At 37.1% G+C, this 22,336-nt stretch overlaps 1 protein-coding gene across 1 annotated transcript; it reads right to left on the bottom strand.

Annotated features, from left to right (window-relative positions):
- Positions 1 to 543: 543 nt before the first annotated feature.
- LOC145778402 (uncharacterized) lies at positions 544 to 17,720 on the bottom strand. Its single transcript, XM_082589880.1, has 10 exons — positions 17,706 to 17,720; positions 16,178 to 16,271; positions 14,787 to 14,896; positions 14,612 to 14,686; positions 12,632 to 12,772; positions 12,498 to 12,554; positions 12,149 to 12,242; positions 10,693 to 10,838; positions 10,315 to 10,425; positions 544 to 1,119 (listed from the first exon to the last, which is right to left on the bottom strand). The coding sequence occupies exons 1-10, from the start codon at positions 17,718 to 17,720 to the stop codon at positions 544 to 546; spliced, it is 1,419 nt and encodes a 472-aa protein (XP_082446006.1).
- Positions 17,721 to 22,336: the final 4,616 nt, after the last annotated feature.

The following is a 22,336-nucleotide window of genomic DNA, read 5'->3' as shown; positions in this document are numbered from 1 at the left end:
TCTTTCTAATTCTCGACAAACTGATAAGTTCAAAGATGCATTGGACTCGTGCTTGTCTCTTGTAGTTGAATACCAACTTGTTCTGTGTTTTCATTCGGTGAACATGTTGCTATCAGACATTGAACCATCTTCCTTGTACTTTATAAATGTAGATACAAATGACCTGTTTCAGCCTGATGCTGCAGGACCCCGAATTCGTTTTTCTCGTACTGGTAATGACAACTGTCTGTGGAAATCACAATCTGATTTTCTTTCATGTCACGCTTTGAATTCAACTGAAAGAAATCTTGGTGTTTAGGTCGCAGAATTGTTCAAAAACTCAGCTTGCCATAGGTCTGCTTGTAGCTTGGTGTGATCGACGTGCAAAACAATTCGGCGCCAGGTCCCCTGCGGTCACAGACACGCATATTATCCCGGAGTAGGGGGGTGTCACGATTGCCAGTCGTTCATTGTCGCCTGGTTTAATAGCTAAGCTGGTCTGTGCCATGTAGTTGCTTTTTATGGCTTCCAGAGATGTTGCTCCATGTTGAAATCTCATTACATCTACGCGCTTTCAAGAACGGTGAGCGTAGGGCCCGGTTTCGCACGTTTTTGTGGCAGTGGGTCACTCGCAGCCTTGCCATCAGATCCGCGCTTTCCTTTCGTTTTCAAAGATTCGCCATTGTTACGATCGGTTCTCAATCCAGCGTCAAGTTTACGGAATGACCGAACTTCATTTGTAATTGCCTCAATCCTCACAATTACATCATTCACAAAAGTTTCATCCTCAACTTCATTGAGAGCATCAAACAATCCATCCAAAGAAGCGCAAAAATCCCACATATATTTCGAAGTTGTAGGGGGTTGTGCATCGGACGGTTCATGCGCGAAGCGGTTAATAGATTCAACGGAGGCGATCTCGATAGACGGTTCAACATTATCTTTCAGGCAACGCGATGGACAAGGCACCGGCATCTTGCTAATAACATGGCCGCTGTGGTCAATACACTTCGGAAATTTGATGGTCCAGTAAATCTCCTTTTTGATATTTTGAGCATTACTGGCCAAGACACATTTGAGAAGTTTATAAAGGTTCGTCTTGTGAGCGTGGCGTGACACAGCACCAGGAAATGTTGAAATCTAAAAAAAAATAAGAATCTTTTTTCTTCTCTTAACAAAGGAATGATTACTATCATAATATTATTCCACCTCTAAAAATAAGCATTGTTTTTGTTTATCGTATCTAGGCTTGCGCCCGGTGGTTGAAGATTTGGATTAAGTGGACCGTCAAATCGGTCAATGACCGAAAAAAATACCCAGATTCGACAAACAAACGCAGAATTTTTGGTCGTTCGACAAGAAAGAAAAAATCGCAGCCCTGAGTGGACGGGAAGGCAAGGAAGTCAATTTTCGTGTCCACCTTCAGGCATGCCTTTCAGTGTCCTGCCAGGGGTCTGCTACTATTCGGCTAGTCCGATTCGGCTATTACCCTTTTCGGCTACAGCCCGATTCGGCTAGTCCGATTTGGCTGATCCGATTCGGCTAGTTCCCTATTGGGCTACAGTCTTTATCTGTTAGTTCCCTATTCGGCAATTTTTTGAAAATCCAACGATAATCCTTCTGTAATCCAACATCGTTTCTTTTGCATTCCGACAAAGAAAAACAAATTGAAATGAAATTTAGCGAAAAATGTTTGAACTGTTAAATTGAACTGTTTGCTCACATAAAATAGACAACGTCTTCTGTTTATTTAGAGAATGTTGTAATATCGCTTCTTTTATAGTTGAAATCATCGAAGCTTTAGATGAGTGGGGTTTAGACCTAACCATTGAGATCTTAAAACTAAAAAGCGAATTAAATTTATTTTTGAACTATCAATGTTTGCTCAGATAAAATTGACATGTATCATGCGTCGCCGTCTGCATGCAAACTTAGAATATATTAGAATCCTCAACTATTACAAAATTCTAAATCCAACGACACTTTCTGTTTATTTACTGTAGAGAATTTTGTATTTTGATCTCGAAGCTTTAGATGAGTGGAGTTTAGACCTAACCACTGAGATCATAAATCATATTTATGACACCGGTTACATCCCTAGTGATATGGTACGTTCCATATTCATAACTTTACCAAAGAAAACCGGAGCAACAGAATGGTCACTCCACAGAACAATTAGCCTTGTGAATTACGTAACAAACAGCTTACTCCGAATCATGTTGATGAGATTGAGACCAAAACTACAATCGAAAATTTCAACAGCACAATTTTTATTTGTTCCAGACAAAGGGACCACAAAAGGAATTTTTTACATTAAAAATGATAACAGAGAAATGTATGTCCGGTTCTTCTGTTTATTTAGAGAATTTTGTATTTTAATTCGACAATATGGTATCTTTTGCATTCTTGCATTTTATCCAGTGTTTACCTTTGAGTGCCTTCCCAGACGGCAAAATCTGTCATTTTTACATTCATTCAACGTCTGCAGACGTTGAATCAATGTAAAAATGACGAGTTTTGATGTCTGGGTTCGTTCAAAATATGTGTTTTACATGAAAACAACAGTTTTCATGATTACCAATAGGGGTTAATGAGATAAAGTCTCAGCGAAAACGTGTCAACGAAAAAAAGACAGTTGCCAAATAGCGTTTGCAATAAAAGATGAAGTTAAAACCTAAGTGGCAGTTTAGAGTAAACCTGGGTTTCGGCGTTACATGACCTGAAATTCCTTTGGTTAGTTCCTTCGTTAGACTCTCAGTTGATGTTACTTGATCATGGCAGAGGAATCGATTAGTACGCAGCGCAAAGGTGAGGTTTTTCTACATGATGGCTACATGTTTCAACTAGCTCAATATAGTCCAGACGGGCTTAAGAAATACTGGCGTTGTTCCCGACGTGATGAGAAATGCAAGGCTCGCATCAACACTTGTGTGGCAACAAATCAGGTAATAATGTGTGTTATGATGACTATATTTTGATCATTTGAGAAAATGTGCCAAGAAATGTCAAGTACTTGAATTGTAATAATTGCAACCGTTGTTCACCTGCATTGACGTTGGACCTGGGAATGCACCACGGACTGCCCTACCCTAATAATAACAACTGCTTTGATAGTGACGTTGTGCTATTACTTATTACTAGGGCCATTTTTTTACCTAAAAAATTGAAAAATATGACTTTATTTTTTGAAATATATGACTTTGTTTTAAGCATCAAATTTATGCTAATCTCTAATTAATAACTCGTATGTAAGTTTTTACATGTATTTTGAACAATAACACACTCGAACAACTAACAAAACACTTCTATTTCACTTGAAAATCACTCCAAAAATTCAAATGTCTAATGCATCCACTGGCGCCGACTTGCGGGGTGGCCAGCCACGCCACCCCATAACCTCTATGGCATGATGGCAGCCACCCCGTTTAGGTTACATTACTTACTGCAAATAAATGTAATTTGAACGGACGTTTAAATCTTTTTTTGATTATTGGTTTTCGCTTCAAGTCAACGTAAAGCAAGAGGTGAACCAATACAGTATTGCGAAGAAAATGATTGTTTTTGTCACAAGCATGATACTTGCGTAACATCAAGCAAGCTACGTGAAGATTACGCAACACGTGGCTACGATTTGTTTCCTTGTTGTTGGGATCGTTTTATTTGTTACTTTTCATAAGTCATTGTTACATTTGTTAGGTTTACAATGGGATTTATTAATCAATAAAATACGATCTTTCCATTGCCTCTCCCAAAAATCTTTTTTGAAAATTTTTAAACTGCTTAATATCGCTATAAATTATGACAGCTATAAAATACTCGGAAATAAAATTAGCTCCACCCCCTAAATGAATATCTATTTTCAAATTAAAAAAATGCAATTTTCGAATGCTTAGTAAAAATCAAACAAAAACATGCAGTTTGAAAGTTTATAGGTTGCCATATTGTGCTATCTGCCACCCCGTGCAAAAATAAAAGTCGGCGCCTATGTGTAGGCCTACCTACCAAACCAGCTACTTAGTAGTACGAGTCAAAGCTCTGTACTCGAAAAGTACCCTTGACTCTTGAGGTCTCAGCACTGGTTGACTTAGTCGCCGTTAAGCTGAACTATCGTAAGTCCAAATTTTTCAAAATTGCGTTTTTGGTTGATTTGATATCTTTATAAGCTACAGTTTATTTTGTTAAAGCATCGTAAGTCCATCTGCTTTAGTTTTGATGATACAGAATGATGAACTATCGCAAATTGGAGTTACGATAGTTTTGCAAAATAATAAAATGGGACTTACGATACTCTGCTCTGAAAGTAATTTTACACGTTTCACGTTAACACTCCCTTTTCTTTTAGGTAATTTTTCTTTCAATCGTTTTTTGCATGTTGATATTCAAGGCTTACTTATATTTCTTTCTATTTCGCATAACAATTTTGCTGTTTTATTGTAACTACATTTCGACAATTTTTTATTGTTAAACTATCGTATGTCCATACTCATTTTTCTAACGTTCAATTTTTGCAAAAAAGAATTATCTTTTTTTCAACAACAAAGCTCCATGAAAGACAATGTATATATAGTTTTCATGTTTTTCCGTTAGAGAACTTTTAGAAAGATCAAACAATGTACAGCAAACACAGCGTGAACTTTAAAATTCAATTTTCTCAAAACTGCATTTTTGGAGTTACGACGGTTCAGCTTATTAGCGACGTAGTGGCCTACTGCAAGTGTTTATAATGTTCAGAGACTGGATTGTGTGTTGCAAAATAATGTGTCAAGATGATGTCACAATGCAAATTAACATCAAACAGCAAGCGCTATTACTAGGCTACAGAAAGTAATAAAAATGTTGCTTCCAATGCTAAGTGAGACTCAGCGTGAGAACTCTCATTGCCTCCCTTCCACAAATTACACTGGTCTACAAATTTCAACTTTTTTTTCAGGTTTGGGTTTTGACAACTGATTTTGGCTAATTTTGGGGCGGTGAATCCGAAAATGAACTCAGATTTTCTCTATCACATCAAGTTTTTATTCTATCGTTGCCATTATTTTATAAAATTGACCAATTTTTACCCTTTTCAGTGCAGTAAAATGTCAAATATAATTATTTTCTGACAGCTATAAACTTTCAAACATAGAGATATTTTTACACTAAATTCATAAATTGGTTCAGATTTCCTCTAAAATAAAAAAAATTCCTGTTATGATAATCGTAATAGAACATAGTGGAGATTGGCAGTGTTGAGTTTTTCCATGCTGGCTTGAACTCCCTGTCTTGGCTTCTCAGGCGTTATCTGTGGGTCAGCTGCTATCTCTGTGCAGTGTGCAGATGGAATATCGTAGAAAGACAGCTGGTGAGAGTAGATTTGACTTAGTAATAAATTCTTGCTTAGTAATGAAGATTTATTTAGAAGTTTCATAAAGCACATGTACATTGTACAGACCAACATCAGAGTTCAAGCTGAAAAGTGGTTTGTAGAAGGAAAAGGTTTTTTCATACTTTATTAGTTTGAGTTCAAGTCGGTTAGAGTTTTTGGTATAGTGGTGTTTCTGTGGAAAAACTTGCTCTTAGAAAACTACTAACAAAGAAAGTTTATATTTGATCTCAAGCTATGTCTGCTTTCAGCAAAAGAGGAAAATGTTGTAATGATCCGGATATATTTAATTACATTTGTGGATGCTTCATGTTGAAGTCTCAACAATGCAATATTACCACGTTTGTAAAAGGGGCATATCTTGCTTACTTTAAAGTCAAGTTGGGGGACCAGGACAAAAGCTGGGCTCCTCAAAAAGTGTGCAAGACCTGCGTTGAATGTCTGAGAAGTTGGTCGCAAGGAAAAGGTTCACAAATGAAATTTGGAATACCCATGATTTGGCGAGAGCAACAAAATCATGTTGACGATTGTTATTTTTGTCTTGTTAGTGTGAAAGGGTATAACAAAAAGAGTAAACATCGTTTGAAATATCCAAATCTGGATTCGGCATTGCGGCCAGTTCCTCACAGTGATGAAAGGCCACTGCTAGTATTTACATCACTTCCAGAACTACACGAAGAGGCTATTTCTTCTTCAGAAGAATCGTTTAGTGAAGGAGAAAGTAAAATCTTTCAACCAGCACCTGAGGATCTGTCAGACAAGCCAAGTCAGATCTGTCAGACAAGACAAGCAGTTTAATCAGATGGAATTAAATAATTTAGTGAGAGATTTGTATTTGCCTAAGCAATCTGCGGAGTTATTGGCATCAAGGCTACAGGAAAGGAAACTTCTCAAAGCTGGTACAAGGGTGACATTTTATCGCAAACGAGAAGAAGAACTGCTTCCATATTTTGCTTCCCACAATGATTTCGTTTATTGCAACAATATAGAAGGGCTTCTTCTAGAAATGGGATTACCACAGTATGATGCAGACGAATGGAGACATTTCATTGATAGCTCCATACGAAGTTTGAAGTGTGTTCTACTTCACAATGGTAACGTGTACTACAGTTCTATTCCGATAGGACATTCGGTGACAATGAAAGAAGAGTATCAGAACATCAAAACCGTTCTTGAAAAGTTAAAGTACCATGAGCATGGTTGGCTCATCTGTGTAGATTTAAAAATGGTGAACTTTTTGCTGGGGCAACAAAGTGGCTACACCAAATACCCATGTTTCCTATGCTAGTGGGACAGCAGGGCCAAGGATCAGCACTGGAACAAAGAAGAGTGGCCTCCAAGGCTCACCTTGACACCTGGAGACAAAAATATCATACGTGATCAGTTAGTTGATATCAAAAAGATCCTCTTGCCTCCTCTTCACATCAAACTTGGTCTCATGAAACAATATGTAAAAGCTTTGAATCATGAAGGAGAGTGTTTTAAGTACTATATATGTTATGCTTTTCCTGGTCTCAGTGAAGAGAAAAAAAGAGCTGGGATTTTCAATGGACCACAAATCAGGCAATTGTTAAAGAATGAAAATTTTGTAAAATCAATGTTGCCATTCGAGGCTAGAGCTTGGAACGCTTTCGGTGCTGTTGTGAGAATTTTTTTGGGAAACAGAAAAGCAGAAAATTATAAAGATCTCTTAAGGGAGCTACTGCTTAGTTTTGAAGATTTGGGATGCAGGATGAGCATCAAAGTTCACTGTTTGAAGAGCAATACGGATGAGTTTCCAGAAAACCTTGGGAAAGTTAGTGTAGAACAGGGTGAACGTTTCCACCAGGATATTAAAATTATGGAGGAACGTTATCAAGGTCGGTGGGATTGTCATATGATGGCCGACTATTGCTGGAGTTGCCGACTATTGCTGTGACTGTTTCTGAACTCGCCCTGCCCAAGTCCCTTTGAGTCAATCTTTATTTTGGCACTTAGCTATTTCTGTGTGTGTCTTCAGAATTTCTGCACTCCATTGGAATGTCTATGTGCATATTGTGTGAACTGTAGGCTATATTTCAGATAATACTTTGTCACTGTCCTATCGACATGTTTGTCAGCATAATGTAGCGTTTGATGTTATTATGGTTGCTCTTTTGCATGCCTATTTTTTATTCCAAGGCATGAAATTTTAATAAAGACAACGCAAATTTGTGTGAATATAATATAGAATGCTTGTTTGCTAATTAAAGCTAGATTATTGCAGGTAAAACAGTGTTTATTGAATCAGAATTCCTTGTTTTGACAACAGAGGGGGGGCAAAAATTGATTTTTTTCAAAAATTAGGGATATTTCATATCTCAAAAACGTAATGTGATAGAGAAAATCTGAGTTCATTTTCGCATTCAGCGCCCCAAAATTAGCTAAAATGAGTTGTCAAAACCCAAACCTGAAATTTTGTGTAGACCAGTGTTATTATCAAAGTTCAATGTCTACAGGAGCTGTTTGAACTGCATTTACAAAGTTACTCCGGCTCAATCTTTGTATTTTGAAGTAAAAATGAAGTCATATTTTATGATCTAAAACAGAAAATATAACTTTTTATGACTTTATAACTTCTTAAATAGACACCGTAGAAACGTCGTTGTTTCACTGTTATCGACCAAGCAACCACACGGCATTTAACATGTTAAATGTTAAATGCCGTGTTAAATGCCGTGTGGTTGCTTGGTTGTATATGTCTGTGGTTGAAGAAAGTGACCTCTTTACCAAAATTGTATCACTGTTATCGGTTTGACAACTTTCTGCATTACCAAAAAAATATGACTTTAATGACTTTTACTGGCCCTACTTATTTCACAGGTAGTGAACACTGGCAAGAATCAGCATTTTTAGAAATGAAGACGATGTTCGATCAAGCTCAAACTTTCAGGAATGTCGTTTTATGATTATTCGCAAGAAAGAAAGTTTGTAGCAATGAAATCGGAGAAAAAGTCTGTTTCGACCCACCCTACTTGTTATGTACCGTATTGATTGTATTGACTTGTTAAACTAGGGATTGGAATTTTGTAATAGTTGAGGATTCGAATATATTCTAAGTTTGCATACAGACGGTGACGCAGGATACATGTCAAGTTTATGTGAGCAACATTTTAATTTAATAGTCCAAAAATAAATTCAATTCGCTTTTTATGTTTCGCTAAATTTCAATTCAATTTATTTTTCTTTGTCGGAATGCAAAAGAAACGATTGATGATGATTATGTGTCTCATCTGATACAGACGTTGGCGATCATGGTCTTCCAATCTTTTCTGTCATTTGCCATTCGTATAAAATCGTTCGTTTTAACTGTTGTGTTTGTGGCCCATTGATTCAATCTGTTTAAATAAGTTAATCTTTGACGGCCACTGCTTCTTTTTCCCATCCCAAATCTCCCTGTCGGTAAATATGACCTACAAATTGCATCTGGCGCCTTCTAACTGTTCTTATTATCATATCGTTACTTATTGTCTAGCATTCACATCCGTAGGTTAGAATTGATATTACATATGCTTTCAAAAGTTTAATTTTGGTCTTTGTTGTCATGTTGCGATTCCTGAAGACTACGCTCATTTTACTGAAAGTATCCTTTGCTATAGCGATTCTCTTTTTAATTTCAGTGTCACTTTGCCATCGCAAGTTATAGTGTACCCAAGATATTTCAATTTATCAACTTGTTTCACACCATTGAGTGCAACACACCATTGAATGTATGGTTGCAATTTGGATAAGTTTTCATTTTTGATACGGTCATACATTCTGTGTTTGAATTTAACTCTTACCCATTCGTGTACTGTTATTGACAGCACAATTTAATAAGTCCTGTAGATCGTTTGCAGATTCTGCTATCAGGACTGTATCATCATTCATCAGCGTATCTCAAGCTTGTTACATTTTGTACCCCAACCTTTACTCCATTCATATGTTCGATGTCTCTCAAAATCATCTCACTGTAAGCGTTGATAAGATCTGGAGATCGGACACATCTCTCTGTTATCATTTTTAATGTAAAAATTCCTTTTGTGGTCCCTTTGTCTGGAACAAATAAAAATTGTGCTGTTGAAATTTCCGATTGTAGTTTTGGTCTCAATCGCATCAACATGATTTGGAGTAAGCTGTTTGTTACGTAATTCACAAGGCTAATTGTTCTGTGGAGTGACCATTCTGTTGCTCCGGTTTTCTTTGGTAAAGTTATGAATATGGAACGTACCATATCACTAGGGATGTAACCGGTGTCATAAATATGATTTATGATCTCAGTGGGTAGGTCTAAACTCCACTCATCTAAAGCTTCGAGATCAAAATACAAAATTCTCTACAGTAAATAAACAGAAAGCGTCGTTGGATTTAGAATTTTGTAATAGTTGAGGATTCTAATATATTCTAAGTTTGCATGCAGACGGCGACGCATGATACATGTCAATTTCATCTGAGCAAACAGTAATAGTTCAAAAATAAATTTAATTCGCTTTTTAGTTTTAAGATCTCAATGGTTAGGTCAAAACCCCACTCATCTAAAGCTTCGATAATTTCAACTGTAAAAGAAATTTAATTATTCAAACATTTTTCGCTAAATTTGTCGGAATGCAAAAGAAACGATGTTGGATTTTGTTGGATTACAGAAGGATTATCGTTGGATTTTCAAAAAATTGCCGAATAGGGAACTAACCGCTAAAGACTGTAGCCCAATAGGGAACTAGCCGAATCGGATCAGCCAAATCGGACTAGCCGAATCGGGCTGTAGCCGAAAAGGGTAATAGCCGAATCGGACTAGCCGAATCGGACTAGCCGAAACGGGCCATTCCGGTCCTGCCAGAGACACAGCCGCATGCTCTTGAGCGGTGTCGAACCGGCGCCCTCTCGATTGCCATTCCAGCATCACCAATCAAGAGTGGCTCAACATCTGGTGTTACTTTGACAAGCAATCATTGATATTGCTGCATGATTTTACTCACTGCGAACTCCGGAAATTTTGTGACTTCGTTTACATGAATGCATGCTGAGCAATTAAACTTCTTGGAACCTTTCAGGCGCCGATACTTTCGGGGAATACGATGACCTGGTAGCTGTGAAAACATGAATCAACTAACCCCAAAATAGTCATTGGCCTATCACATTTAAACAACTCTTTACTCAATTTATTGTTATCATTTTAACTGCAAAATAAAACAACCCATAAAACACAAAACATTAAGATATCACAGTAGACTAGGCAGGGCATTAATAAATCAATGAGATAGTGTAATAACATTACTTAATTTTTCTTTAATTGATGCAAACCAATATCTGAAGCGACTTGTTGAAGATACAAGGTACCAAAAAAAGTAGCGTACCACTCGGGAAACCGCCAACTCTCGTTTTTTATCATTCTGCACTTTGTTGTAGTCTTTTCCATGCTCACACATCAAAGTAATACTTGTGGAATTGATGTATGGTGTATCAGATGAAAGCTCCCAGCGAATGGGACCCGTTTGAATATCTATCAATAGATACACATGAACTGATGGATATGCTAAAAATTAAGGAGACCCCATAGACCAACTTGCAAGAGCAAATAGAGTAAGATGGTATGGGTTGAGAAAAACCCGGGTTTTTTTAAAAAAGCCCAACCCGCCCGGGTTTTTTTGGGTTTTATTGTTTTTTTTTAAAAAAGATGCAAAAAAAGTAGATTCATGCTTATTTCACCTCAAAACTACTTTTTACGAGTGAAGTGCCTTTCACTCACAGTACATGCTTGCATAACTCAATAAAATAATGCACTAGGGCTGTTGTTGCTTGAATGTTGCATCATCCATTAGTTTCAAGATCAAGTTGGATGTTGCATCATCCACTGATTTCTATACCAAGTTGATGCTACCGTGGTAGAAATCACATTATTGCATCATTTGTTTAGATTTGAAGGCAAGGAGCATTTATGCCATCATGTTTAAATATTTTGTAAAAATAGCCTCCTAAATTGCATTTCACATCATATATACAGACTACAGTAGAGTAGTACTTTCACCAATTTAACTATAAGGCCTTCTTGCATAAATGAGTTTTAGTGTAGTATACACAAAGTGACATTACTTGATTTTTGTGTACTGTGCAATATCCACTACGTTTTCAGTTTATTCTTGGAAATTACTTCACAATCACATCCTTAAGTCCTAATTTAAAGTTTGTTGTAAGTGTCTTGTTGTGTTTTTGTAAATTTTTTTAATTTTCCAATAAAAACTGGACAAATATGATGCTCTGTGTTTTTTTATGGGTTTTTTTTGTTTTTTTTTAAGTGGGTTTTATTAAAAAAACCCACCCGGTTTTTTTTGGGTCGGGTAGAATACCAACAACCCTGGTATGTACTAAAGATGGACGTAAGTTTTCTTTAAAACGCATTGACTTTAAAGGTAGATGGAAATAGACAACGGGGACGATAAAAAAGAACAGGTGAACAATGAGGCAGAAGAAGTCGAACTGAAGGAAGAAGATGCGATGAAGAATGGGAGTGAAAACAGTCGCTGCAAGGAAACAATCGGCCACCTCCACAAGTAGGGGCAAAAACTGAGTATGGATGATAATGACATACATGACAGATGACAATTAAAGAAGATTCTATTTGAATAAGGACCTTCTGATGTTTCACTCTTTTAGGGTGACACAGGCTGTAGAGGTTTTAGAAAGTAATAACTATATTTGATGACATTTAAAGAAAGTTTTTTGTGATAAAAGATTAAATCACTTAAAAATGGTAGCAGAATTGCACTGTTTTCTTTCTGCAAAAAATAAAAATAAGACTCATGCAAATTTTACCACGAATAGTCCTGCTGCATTTGATGAACTTGGTGGATGTAGAGGCTTCAAATTGCACGATAGCAGATTGAACCTCATCAAATGAAGATAAGCTCTGTTGGACAATTTCACCAAGATATTTAATAGGGTCTGAAAATGCTAACCTAAGATACAACAATACTGTAGTTGAAGTGGTGAAATGAGCAGCAAAATCACACGACGCTCCGCCAAGTTTACCTTTTTAAGCTCCTTTTGAAATGATAATCAATTTTTACTGTGTATAACTAGCTCGGTGCTAGTCCTGAAGGTCTCGTTGGACCCTAATATGTTGATAAAGCAACTATCGTACTGTAAAATTATATAAACAAACCTGTACAAATGTATGGGTTTCAGGGGTATCATCACTTCCTTCGACTTCCGTTGAAGTCTGAAAACACAAAGAACATTTGTGATGACACAATGTCTCTTGGTATGCTCTTTTTCAAGCTCACTGTGGGCATTCACCTGACATGGATGGTTGTGTTCATCTATTTTAGGAAAGGTAACGCAACATCCAGTTGTACTAATCCTTGTTGAGGTTGCTCTTAATGCCACCCGAAGTTGCTTGTTCACAACCCTCTTGGCCATGAAAGTTTGTGTGGATACCTTAACAAAAACAAAGCAAGTCTAGCACATTATCAAAATATAATATGAATTAAATATAGGCTATAACAGTTAAACAAAAACACAGCCTCCTTCATGCTGTTGTAAATAAGATGAGTAAAAACGTTTTTTTAGTCGTAGTTTTTTACGGTTTTTATACTACGTATTTCCAATTGTTTTATACAATTTTTATTTTTCATACAATCATTATTTTTCAAGTACCATCTGTTTTCATTTATCATAACAAAGAGCTGCAAAAGAATCTGTAAAATTATATCGGCTGAAGAAATTATTATAAATTAGTTTACTGCAGTTTTAACTAAGTTCTGTACGTCACAACTGAGGTATCATAATGGACCACCCAACTTCAAGTGCTACCAATGATGAATACTGTTTGGATGATGAATCCTGGGAAATGCTATCCCAGTGGTGACGATATTAACACTCATCCTCCTTTGTTGCTTGTCTTAATTTCTTTTATTAGTTTGTTTATTCCTTTCATTGCATGTGGCCTATTATAACGAGTTTAAATGTTCTTTATAGTTTGGTAAATCTGCAGTCTAGTCGACTGATGAACAAAAAAAGTAGAGAGTACCATACTTAATTGGCAAAATTAATTTTAAGTCAGGGTTGTAGTGGGTAGCTACCGCGTGGGCTGTTTTTTTTCAAAAGAACGCGGCTAGATCTACAAAAATAGTGTTGCCAGATGAGGAATTTTGCTTCAAATTGAGAAAACTTTAATACTTAAAAAATACTTTAATACTGTTCAAGAAAAAAAGTTATGGCAAAACTTGTGACAGAACAAAGCTTTTTTTACAAAACTTTCAAAGCGTTATTTTCAACAACTAATCAAATAAATACTGCAAAGTATGGGTGTTCATAGGGAATGTTATCTTTTCTAGAATTAGTGTTGTTGCTTGCAACTATATTGTTAGAAAAGAAAAAAAACTAATCAAATTCTTGTCACATTTAGCATGCTTAGCAATCAGCAACTCACTGCCTAAGAGCATGATTTTTCACATGAATGCAAATTGCATAAATAATAGTCAACTTATTCTTAAAACCAATACATACCCGCCAAAAATTCTTTTCAGCTATTTTTAATAAAACCTCTTTTTGCCCATAAAATCCTGTTTTTTTATTACCAAAAAGCCCGTTCTTGCCCATAAAAACCCGGGTGGCTAAATATCCGGGGGTTTTTACAACCCTGGTCTAAGTTGTGTTTTAGTGTGGCGCTCTTCACTTCTTTTATCACACTACGCATTTAATTTTCATCTTTATATTTTATAAAAAAACATATTATATTAAAAAAAAACGAGCGCAAAAAAACGATTTATATCCCTATTTTTATATCCCTAGTTATAACACCAATATTTGTCTTGTTAAGGAAAAGTTGTGGAGTAGGCTGCTGATGGTATGGTAGTAGTTTGGTTTTCAGCATTCAGTCGACATCTTCATAATTCAGGAAGCAATCAATAATTTCAGGTTTATATGTAATTAAAAGCCACTTTTTGAATTCACATTTTAAACAAATACCATATGCTTACTTCACAATGTAGAATGTAGATACAGTTTTAGCCTGATGCTGCGAGTTTGCTGCGGTATTAGCGAATTGCACTAGCTTTGGGAATACAGTTCCCTAATCATGTGCTATGACAATGTAAATGACTAAGGAACTGTGTTCCAAAATCTAGTGCATACCGCTATTACCACAGTGAACTCACAGCATCAGGTTAAAACAGGTCGTTAGTATCTCTATTGTGAAGTAAGCAACAATGATGCTGCTAAAAGCAAAACTTAATCTATTGCATAATTATAATAATCGATAACGATCTGTGTTACCTTATGTCCTGGAAATTCAGCAACTTTCAAAAGCTTAACTTTGGCATTGCACTGATTCTTCACTGTAAGTGTAACCTGTCATGAAAACCATACAATAAGTAGCTTTTAGTCAAATTAATGTAGACAAAAGACACAATGTATTGTATATTGTATATATATATGTAAAAGTATTTACCTGAGTGCTTTGCTGTGAAGCAGCTTTTTTTGGTCGACATTTGAACTGGACATACTCCAACTTAATGTATGGAGTATTCTCTCGCCAATAAATGATGCTGTTTGACAGTTCTGCAATAGTAATGTTAAGCAGTTAAAACAGTGTACAAAATATAAACTTTTGGATATATCAAATATCATTATAACATTCTTTTTTATTCACTTTCCTCTTTTATGAGACCTAAACCTTACTTTGCTGTAAACATTGTGCTTTGCACTTGTAAGCCTCTTTTAGAACCTTTGTTGAGAAGGGAAAGAGTAGTGGTGTAGTATGAATACCTACACTAACTACACTAGTAAGCTGCAACAACAGGATGTTGAAATCCAATCAACAGTCATACCATATGTTCGTTTCTATACAACAAAAGGATTTGTTCCTGTTTTTGCTTCATACTCTTCAATTTTACGAGGCTTTATTCTTAAAATTTTCAAGCATTCTGCTTTACATAAGTCATTTTTAGAATCTTTGTAAAAAAAGGTATGATGTAAAACTTAAGCGTGACCCGACAGTTTATTGAAAGACAATTTATCGAACGACAGTTCATCGAACGACAGTTTATCGACAAGACAGTTTATCGAACGACAATTCATCGAAACGACAGTTTATCGAAACGACAGTTCATCGAAACGACAGTTCATCGAACGACAGTTTATCGAAACGGCAGTTCATCGAACGACAATTCATCGAAGGGGCTAGAGGCTAGGAGTTAGGGGCTAGAGGTTAAGAGTTAAGGTTAGAGTTAGGGGTTAGTGGTTGGGAGTTGGAGTTTAAGGGTAGGGGTTAAGGGTTTAAGGGGTAGGGTTAAGGTTAGGGGTTAGTGGTTAGGAGTTAGTGGTTAGGAGTTAGGGGTTACGGGTTAGTGGTTAGGTTTTAGGGGTTAGGTTTTCGATTAACTGTTGTTCCAGGCCCCTAGCCAGCAGGGAGCCAGGGAGGCCTCGCCCCCCTTAAAAACAAATCCGCCCCCCCTGGCAAAATCCAAACATTCAAGAGCAACAGCTACATTTATAATGATTTTGCCCATTTAAATTTTTTCGGCCCCCCTTAAAAAAAGTTGGCCCCCCTTGCTCTGCGGTCTGGCTACGGCCCTGTGTCGTTCGATAAATTGTCATTCGATAAACTGTCGTTCGATAAACTGTCGTTTCGATAAACTGTCGTTTCGATAAACTGTCGTTTCGATAAACTGTCGTTCGATGAATTGTCATTCGATAAACTGTCGTTTCGATAAACTGTCGTTCGATAAACTGTCGTTCGATAAACTGTCGTAGTACCAAACTTAAGTACTACCGTATGAATTTAACACACTGGTGGTAAGTTGCAATAATAAAATATTAGATAACAATCAATATTCACACCATGTACTCGTGTTTGTACAAGAAGAAGCTCTGTTGATGTTTTCTCTTTATAGTCTTCAATGGATCTCATGCCTTCTTCCACAGAAGTAAACCACTACAACAATAATAACACTATGTAACTAATTTTTAAACATTTTTTGTTTATCTTTATATTTTAATTGTTTCTGAATGATTTCAGGGAGCTGATTCTAAAAATGTGATTAGTTTTTTTTCTATCATTGATCGTTAACTGTCAGTAGGCCAATTTGCATAAACAGGTTATGCGCTCAGCCAACCAAGGTCTCTAATCAATTTGATAAATTGAAAGGAGTCGGAAACAAAACATTCAAAACCCTTGTTATAGGCTACCAGAGCAGCGCTAATGCTTTTTTGATAACTTATTAATGTGTTTTTCTGTTGGTATAAACGTTGCATTGTTTATATTTATCTGATTGCTTTTGTCATGTGCGTAAATAAGATGTTGATGGAAAGCAAATTTCACAAAAAATATTGAAAGACAAGTAGGTCTACGAAATACCGTAGCATATACCGTATATACTTGTGTATAGATCGTAATTTTTCGTTACTAACGCATCCGGGACGAAAAAGATACCACCAACTACAATAGTTAGAGCTGGTATACAAGTCCCCCCCCCCCCCCTTGGCAACTCTTGACAAAGAGGAATTGATCAAAACATATGGATTGAAGTGTGTGAATACCGTAGTAAAGCAAAGGTAACGTAGTTTCACCCTATATGTTTGGTCGAGTCCTGTCTTTGTCATGAGTTACCAGGGGGGGGGGGGGGGACTTGTATACCAGCTCCCAATAGTCGATATAGACCGACCAGCACGTTAATGAATGGTAAAATGTGACAAAATCTTGAAAGGTTTAAAACGTGCCTGAGTGAAAAATTATGTAGTACGGTAGGCTATATGTCTGTAGTTACCACGGCCACAAAACCCAAACAGCAAAAAATAAAACATACCGTAGAGAAGCGCACATGTACAGTAGTAATGAATGACAGCCTAATGAAAAGTGCTGTAGATTGAATTTGCCACTTTGAATATTGATGTGGATGAGCAGTCATTATAATAGGATGGAGAAAGAAAACCGGACATAAAAGAAATCCATCCTCACATTCCTCAGGCAAAAGCCCATTTTGATGTGGCCCAGGAGAGCAGGTGTGAGCTCTTTCTACTGCATGGTCAGACTGCACATCACACACACAAATGAATCTAGAGCAACCAGTTTCAATAGTTATGTAAACATTTAATAATAATAATCATGCTTTTATTTGCGCCCATTGCGATAACATACAGTACACTGCGATCACAGATGCGATACAACAGACGACAGGAAGCAGCGAAGTGACATATAGTCTTCGAGTCAACTGCTCCCCTTATTTTGGCTTGCCTTTAAGTGTCTTTCGCCCAGACACAGCCGCGTGCTCTGGAGCGGTGTCGAACCCACGTCCTTTCGAACGTCGCGCAGACGTTCTCACCACTCACCACTCGGCTTAAGTAGTAATTCTATTCACGTGCAACAAACCTGAGTTTCATTCATGATGTACTTTGTATTTGTAGTTCAACAAAAAACCCGAATCATTCAACCTGATGCTATGAGGAGTGACTTCTTGTTATTATTTGCACTTTTCAGTGGTAACGCCTAGAACATCACACAACTAAGGCGAAAGAGAAAATTGAATTGAGTCCTGTCTTTGTCATGAGTTACCATGGGGGGTGGGGGGGGACTTTTATACCTGGGACTGGTATATAAGTCCCCCACCCCCCCTTGGTAACTCATGACAAAGACAGGACTCAATTTAATTTTCTCTTTCGCCTTAGTTGTGTGATGTTCTAGATTTTTCCCTTTTCAGTGACCATGACCAATGTTGCCAGATGCTTTAAAATTTCCAGCTTGGGACTAGAGTCGTGTAAAAACTTTAGCCGTCGCGGACTAGCGGTTTTCTTTTATGAATCTCTTACAAACAAGTCGCTGTCAGCAGTTTCGAACTGAGCAAACAACAACTGAGCAAGTTAGGTAGCAACATTTCAGCAATAGGCTAAAATTGGTAAATGATGAAACTGAGCAAGTAACAACCAAGCAAACCAAAACCGTGGTTGGTTGGTTTTGAATCTTTATCCTTAGACTGATAAAACCTTGATAGGTTATTCCAGATAGTTTCGCATACTTGTAGAGGCTCTTGACGCAGGGCCGGTTAACGAGATTGGCAGAGTGAAGTTTTCCTATTGTTGTGTAAGTGTTGTTGCTGGGAAATTATTTCATCCAATACCGTAGGTGCCGCTCAGGCCCAGATTTAGGGGGGGGGCAGAGGGGGCAGGTGCCCCGGGCCCCCCAACTTCTGAAGGGCCCCCTACATGGAAAAAATGTGATTTTTTGTTATTTTTTCTTCCTTTTAGCCTTTTAAGTTTCTGCAAAATGCTGTGCAGTGCTGGATTGATGCTACTGTAGACGCAGAGGTGGTTTTTCGCGCCGTAGGCGCGAACATTTTTTTTTGCAGGGGGGCCCCCTGATCTAAAAGTGCCCCGGGCCCCCCCATCAGCTAAATCCAGCCCTGCCGCTAGCCCGCTACATTTACAACAAATTCAAAAATGTACTTGCTGAGTTGTTGCCTGCGAGTGGTCCGATGACCCAATTCTGAAGGAAAACTGGCAACCTGTCAGCAGTGGCGTACACAGAATTTTCTCAAGGAGGGGGTCATTGAGAGTAGCTTATCCAGGAATTTTGAAAGGGGGGCTTTGACGACCGGCGGGCGAAGCCCGACGGCGTTTTCGCTTAAGGCGACACCCAGCGGCCGGGGGTCTGGGGGGCTTCCCCCAGAAAATTTTGAAAAATTACTTTAAATTTGGTGCATTCTGAGAGCATTTTCAACAAAAATGTGGGTATGAATATTCCTGTAAAATGGTGCTGTCAGGTGGCATAGCAAAAGGATAAGATCATGTTTTCTTCGGCATTTTTCGGAAATAAAGCTAAGTCTCTATCTTTTCTTGTTAATAATTCCTGGCTGAGATGTTTGAATGTTTGGTATTGGCAAAACTCGCTCTTTTAATGCAGTTTTGTTTAAAATTAGGCAAGTGTTTTTTAGACTGAAAGCATCATTCCCAAGCATAAAGAGACTGAAAGCATCATTCTCAATAATAACAATGCTTTTATTTGCGCCCATTGCGATAACATACAGTAGACTGCGATCACAGATGCGATACAACAGACGACAGGAAGCAGCAAAGTGACATATAGTCTTCGAGTCAGCTGCTCATACTCAATATCGTGACGTCACACGCGTGCCAAAGTGGGGTTGTAACCCCCCCCCCCCCCCCCTTGGCTATGCCACTGGTCATTGATATCCCAGAAGTCTTCATGATATCCCAGTATGGTTTTAGTTTAGACTTTATCCATTTCTCTCTCACTAATCACTATAATAGGCCTACAGAACACGGTGCTCTTGCACAAGACAAGACAAGTTCAACTTTAATCGATCATGTATACAGCAACGACCAATCAAATAAAATTCAATGCCATGTTCTTATTCACGATGTTTCTGACCACTTTCCTATTGTAGTTGTGATAAACTCTGTAAAACCAAAACAAAAAAAATATACACAAAAAGTAAGGAACATGAAAAACTTTGTTGCTGATGAATTCGTTTGTGATCTGGAAAATAGCTTGACCAACCAATACACAGAAAGGAATGATTCAGTTCATAGTAAATTTAATCATTTCATCGACACTTTTAATGACACTTTAAACAAGCATGCACCTTTACGATTGTTGTCTCGAAGAGAAAGAAAACTCAAGACCAAACCATGGCTAACAAAAGGAATTTTGAACTCCATCAAAACTAAAAACAGACTATATCACTTAAAAATAAAAGACCCAACAAACACTTCTGCCCAAGCAACATACAAAAAGTACAGAAATGTACTTACTCATACCAAAGAGCAAGCAAAAAAAATGCATTACAGTTTTCTTATTACGCAAAGCAAGCACAACACTGGAAAAATATGGAAAACCATAAATGACATCATCAAGTACAAACATAAGCACACAGCTCACATACCAGAAGAAATAATTAGCACTGACAATGAAAAAATATCTGACCCTGCACAAATAAGTAACTGTTTTAATGATTATTTCACAGAAATTGGTCCTTCTATGGCATCTAAAATCCCTCTACCGTCTCCTGGCTCATTATTGAAATTGCAAAGTGTCCCATTCTCCTTTTTCCTAAAACCTGTCAATCAAGAAGAAGTATTAAAACATCTTAATAATCTTTCTGTCTCTAAAAGTACGGGACATGATGGAATACCTATAAGATTTGTCAAACTATCCTCACCAATAATCGCCCCTTTCCTCACCAACTTATTCAATGAGTGTATCGATAAAGGTGTATATCCTGATGTACTAAAGGTCGCTCAAGTTACCCCAATCTTCAAAAGTGGCTCCAGGAAAAATTGTTCCAACTATAGGCCCATATCACTATTGTCCCCCTTCACCAAAATATTCGAAAAATGCCTGTATGAACAAATGTACAATTATCTAACAAAAAAAGACCTGATCACACCACATCAGTATGGATTTAGACCTCAATATTCCACTTCGTTAGCTGTGTCAAACGTTTGTGATAACATCTTAACTAACCTAGATAATAAAGATACAACTTGCTCTGTATTTCTTGATTTAGCTAAAGCCTTCGACACAGTTGATCACACTATTCTCATACAGAAACTGCAAACATACGGTTTTCGGGGCCTTCCATTACAATTGTTAAAAAGCTATATCAGCAATCGTCTACAGCACACGGTCGTCAATGGAATCTCTTCAAACTCAAGACAGGTTACCTGCGGTGTGCCCCAAGGATCGACATTGGGACCCCTTCTTTTCTTACTCTATATAAATGACTTACCAAATTCAACAAACATGAATGTTAAACTATTTGCTGACGACACCAATCTTATGATGAGCGACAAATGTGAAATAAATTTGCAGAACAATGTGAATGCCGAAATGCAAAAAGTTTACAACTGGTTGAAGCTTAATAGATTATCATTAAATTTCTTAAAAACTGAATACATGCTAATAACAAATAAAAAACACATAAAAAATTTTAACATTAACATTGGTAACACAAGCATTCAACAAAAAGATCAAATAAAATACCTTGGCGTTTACATAGATAACAAATTAACATGGAAATATCACATAGATAAAATTTGCGGAAAAGTAGCAAAAGGTTCATGGGCGTTGCTTAAACTCAGAAATTATGTCAACACAGACACTTTAAAAGATGTGTATCACGCTTTGATTTACTGTCATTTGCAATATTGTATTTCAAGCTGGGGAAAGGCCTGTGACAGTGCACTGGATCCATTAATAAAATTACAAAAAAAGGTTATAAGAATAATTACGAAACAAAATTACTATGCTCACACTAATTTTTTATTTTTCAAAATGAACATCTTGAAACTAAAAGACATACATAACATTGAAATAAAAAAACATATGTACAAAGTTTATATGAATGAGTATCCGTCTACGTATTGTGATTTATTTACAAATGCTTCATCTATTCATCAGCATAACACAAGATATCAAACAGGCAACAATTATTTTATAAACAGATCAAACACAGAATTTGGCAAGAAGTCCATGCAGGTATTGGGACCAATGCTCTGGTCAGAGGTTCCAAGTAGGCTAAAAAACTTATCATTTCATTGTTTCAAAAAAGAGATCAAAACGTTAATTTTACAAAGCTACAGTGCATCGTAAGTGATATGTTATGGAAACCAACTTGTCAGTTGCTTCGAAAACTTTATTATTCTCTGCTTGCTTCATGGAATTTGGTGTTTTGGCCTACGTTATCATCAATATGTTGTTTTTTTTTTTTTGTGCGTATGCTGTTATTGAAGCGCGGGAACGTTTCAATTATTATTTTTCTCTTGTAAGCTTATTTTAAATGGCAAAATCGTAATTTCCGTAGGGTGGCAATTGACTAGTAGACCGTATGGTCGTCTCGTTGTCTCCCTGTCGGTATGGGAACCTGTGTAACTTTTGTTCTGTGTATATTGCATATTTCAAACATGTACCTATGTTCCTGTTACTGACAAATAAAACATTGATTGATTGAAGACGCCCTGTTATTCAACCGGAAAAAATGATGA

The sequence above is a fragment of the Aplidium turbinatum genome, chromosome 10 (genome assembly GCF_918807975.1).
Source record: "Aplidium turbinatum chromosome 10, kaAplTurb1.1, whole genome shotgun sequence".
Classification (NCBI taxonomy): Eukaryota; Metazoa; Chordata; class Ascidiacea; order Aplousobranchia; family Polyclinidae; genus Aplidium; species Aplidium turbinatum.
The sequence above is the reverse complement of the archived record's forward strand: the minus strand, read 5'-3'. Positions and strand labels throughout refer to the sequence as shown.

What these genes read in the sequence shown, in the direction of transcription:
- LOC145778402 (XM_082589880.1), bottom strand. An exon ending in CTTCACAGCAAAGCACTCAG is followed by an intron (nt 14,687 to 14,786) that starts GTAAATACTTTT and finishes TTTTCATGACAG; the next exon opens with GTTACACTTACAGTGAAGAA. An exon ending in ATGCAGCAGGACTATTCGTG is followed by an intron (nt 10,839 to 12,148) that starts GTAAAATTTGCA and finishes ATCTATTGATAG; the next exon opens with ATATTCAAACGGGTCCCATT.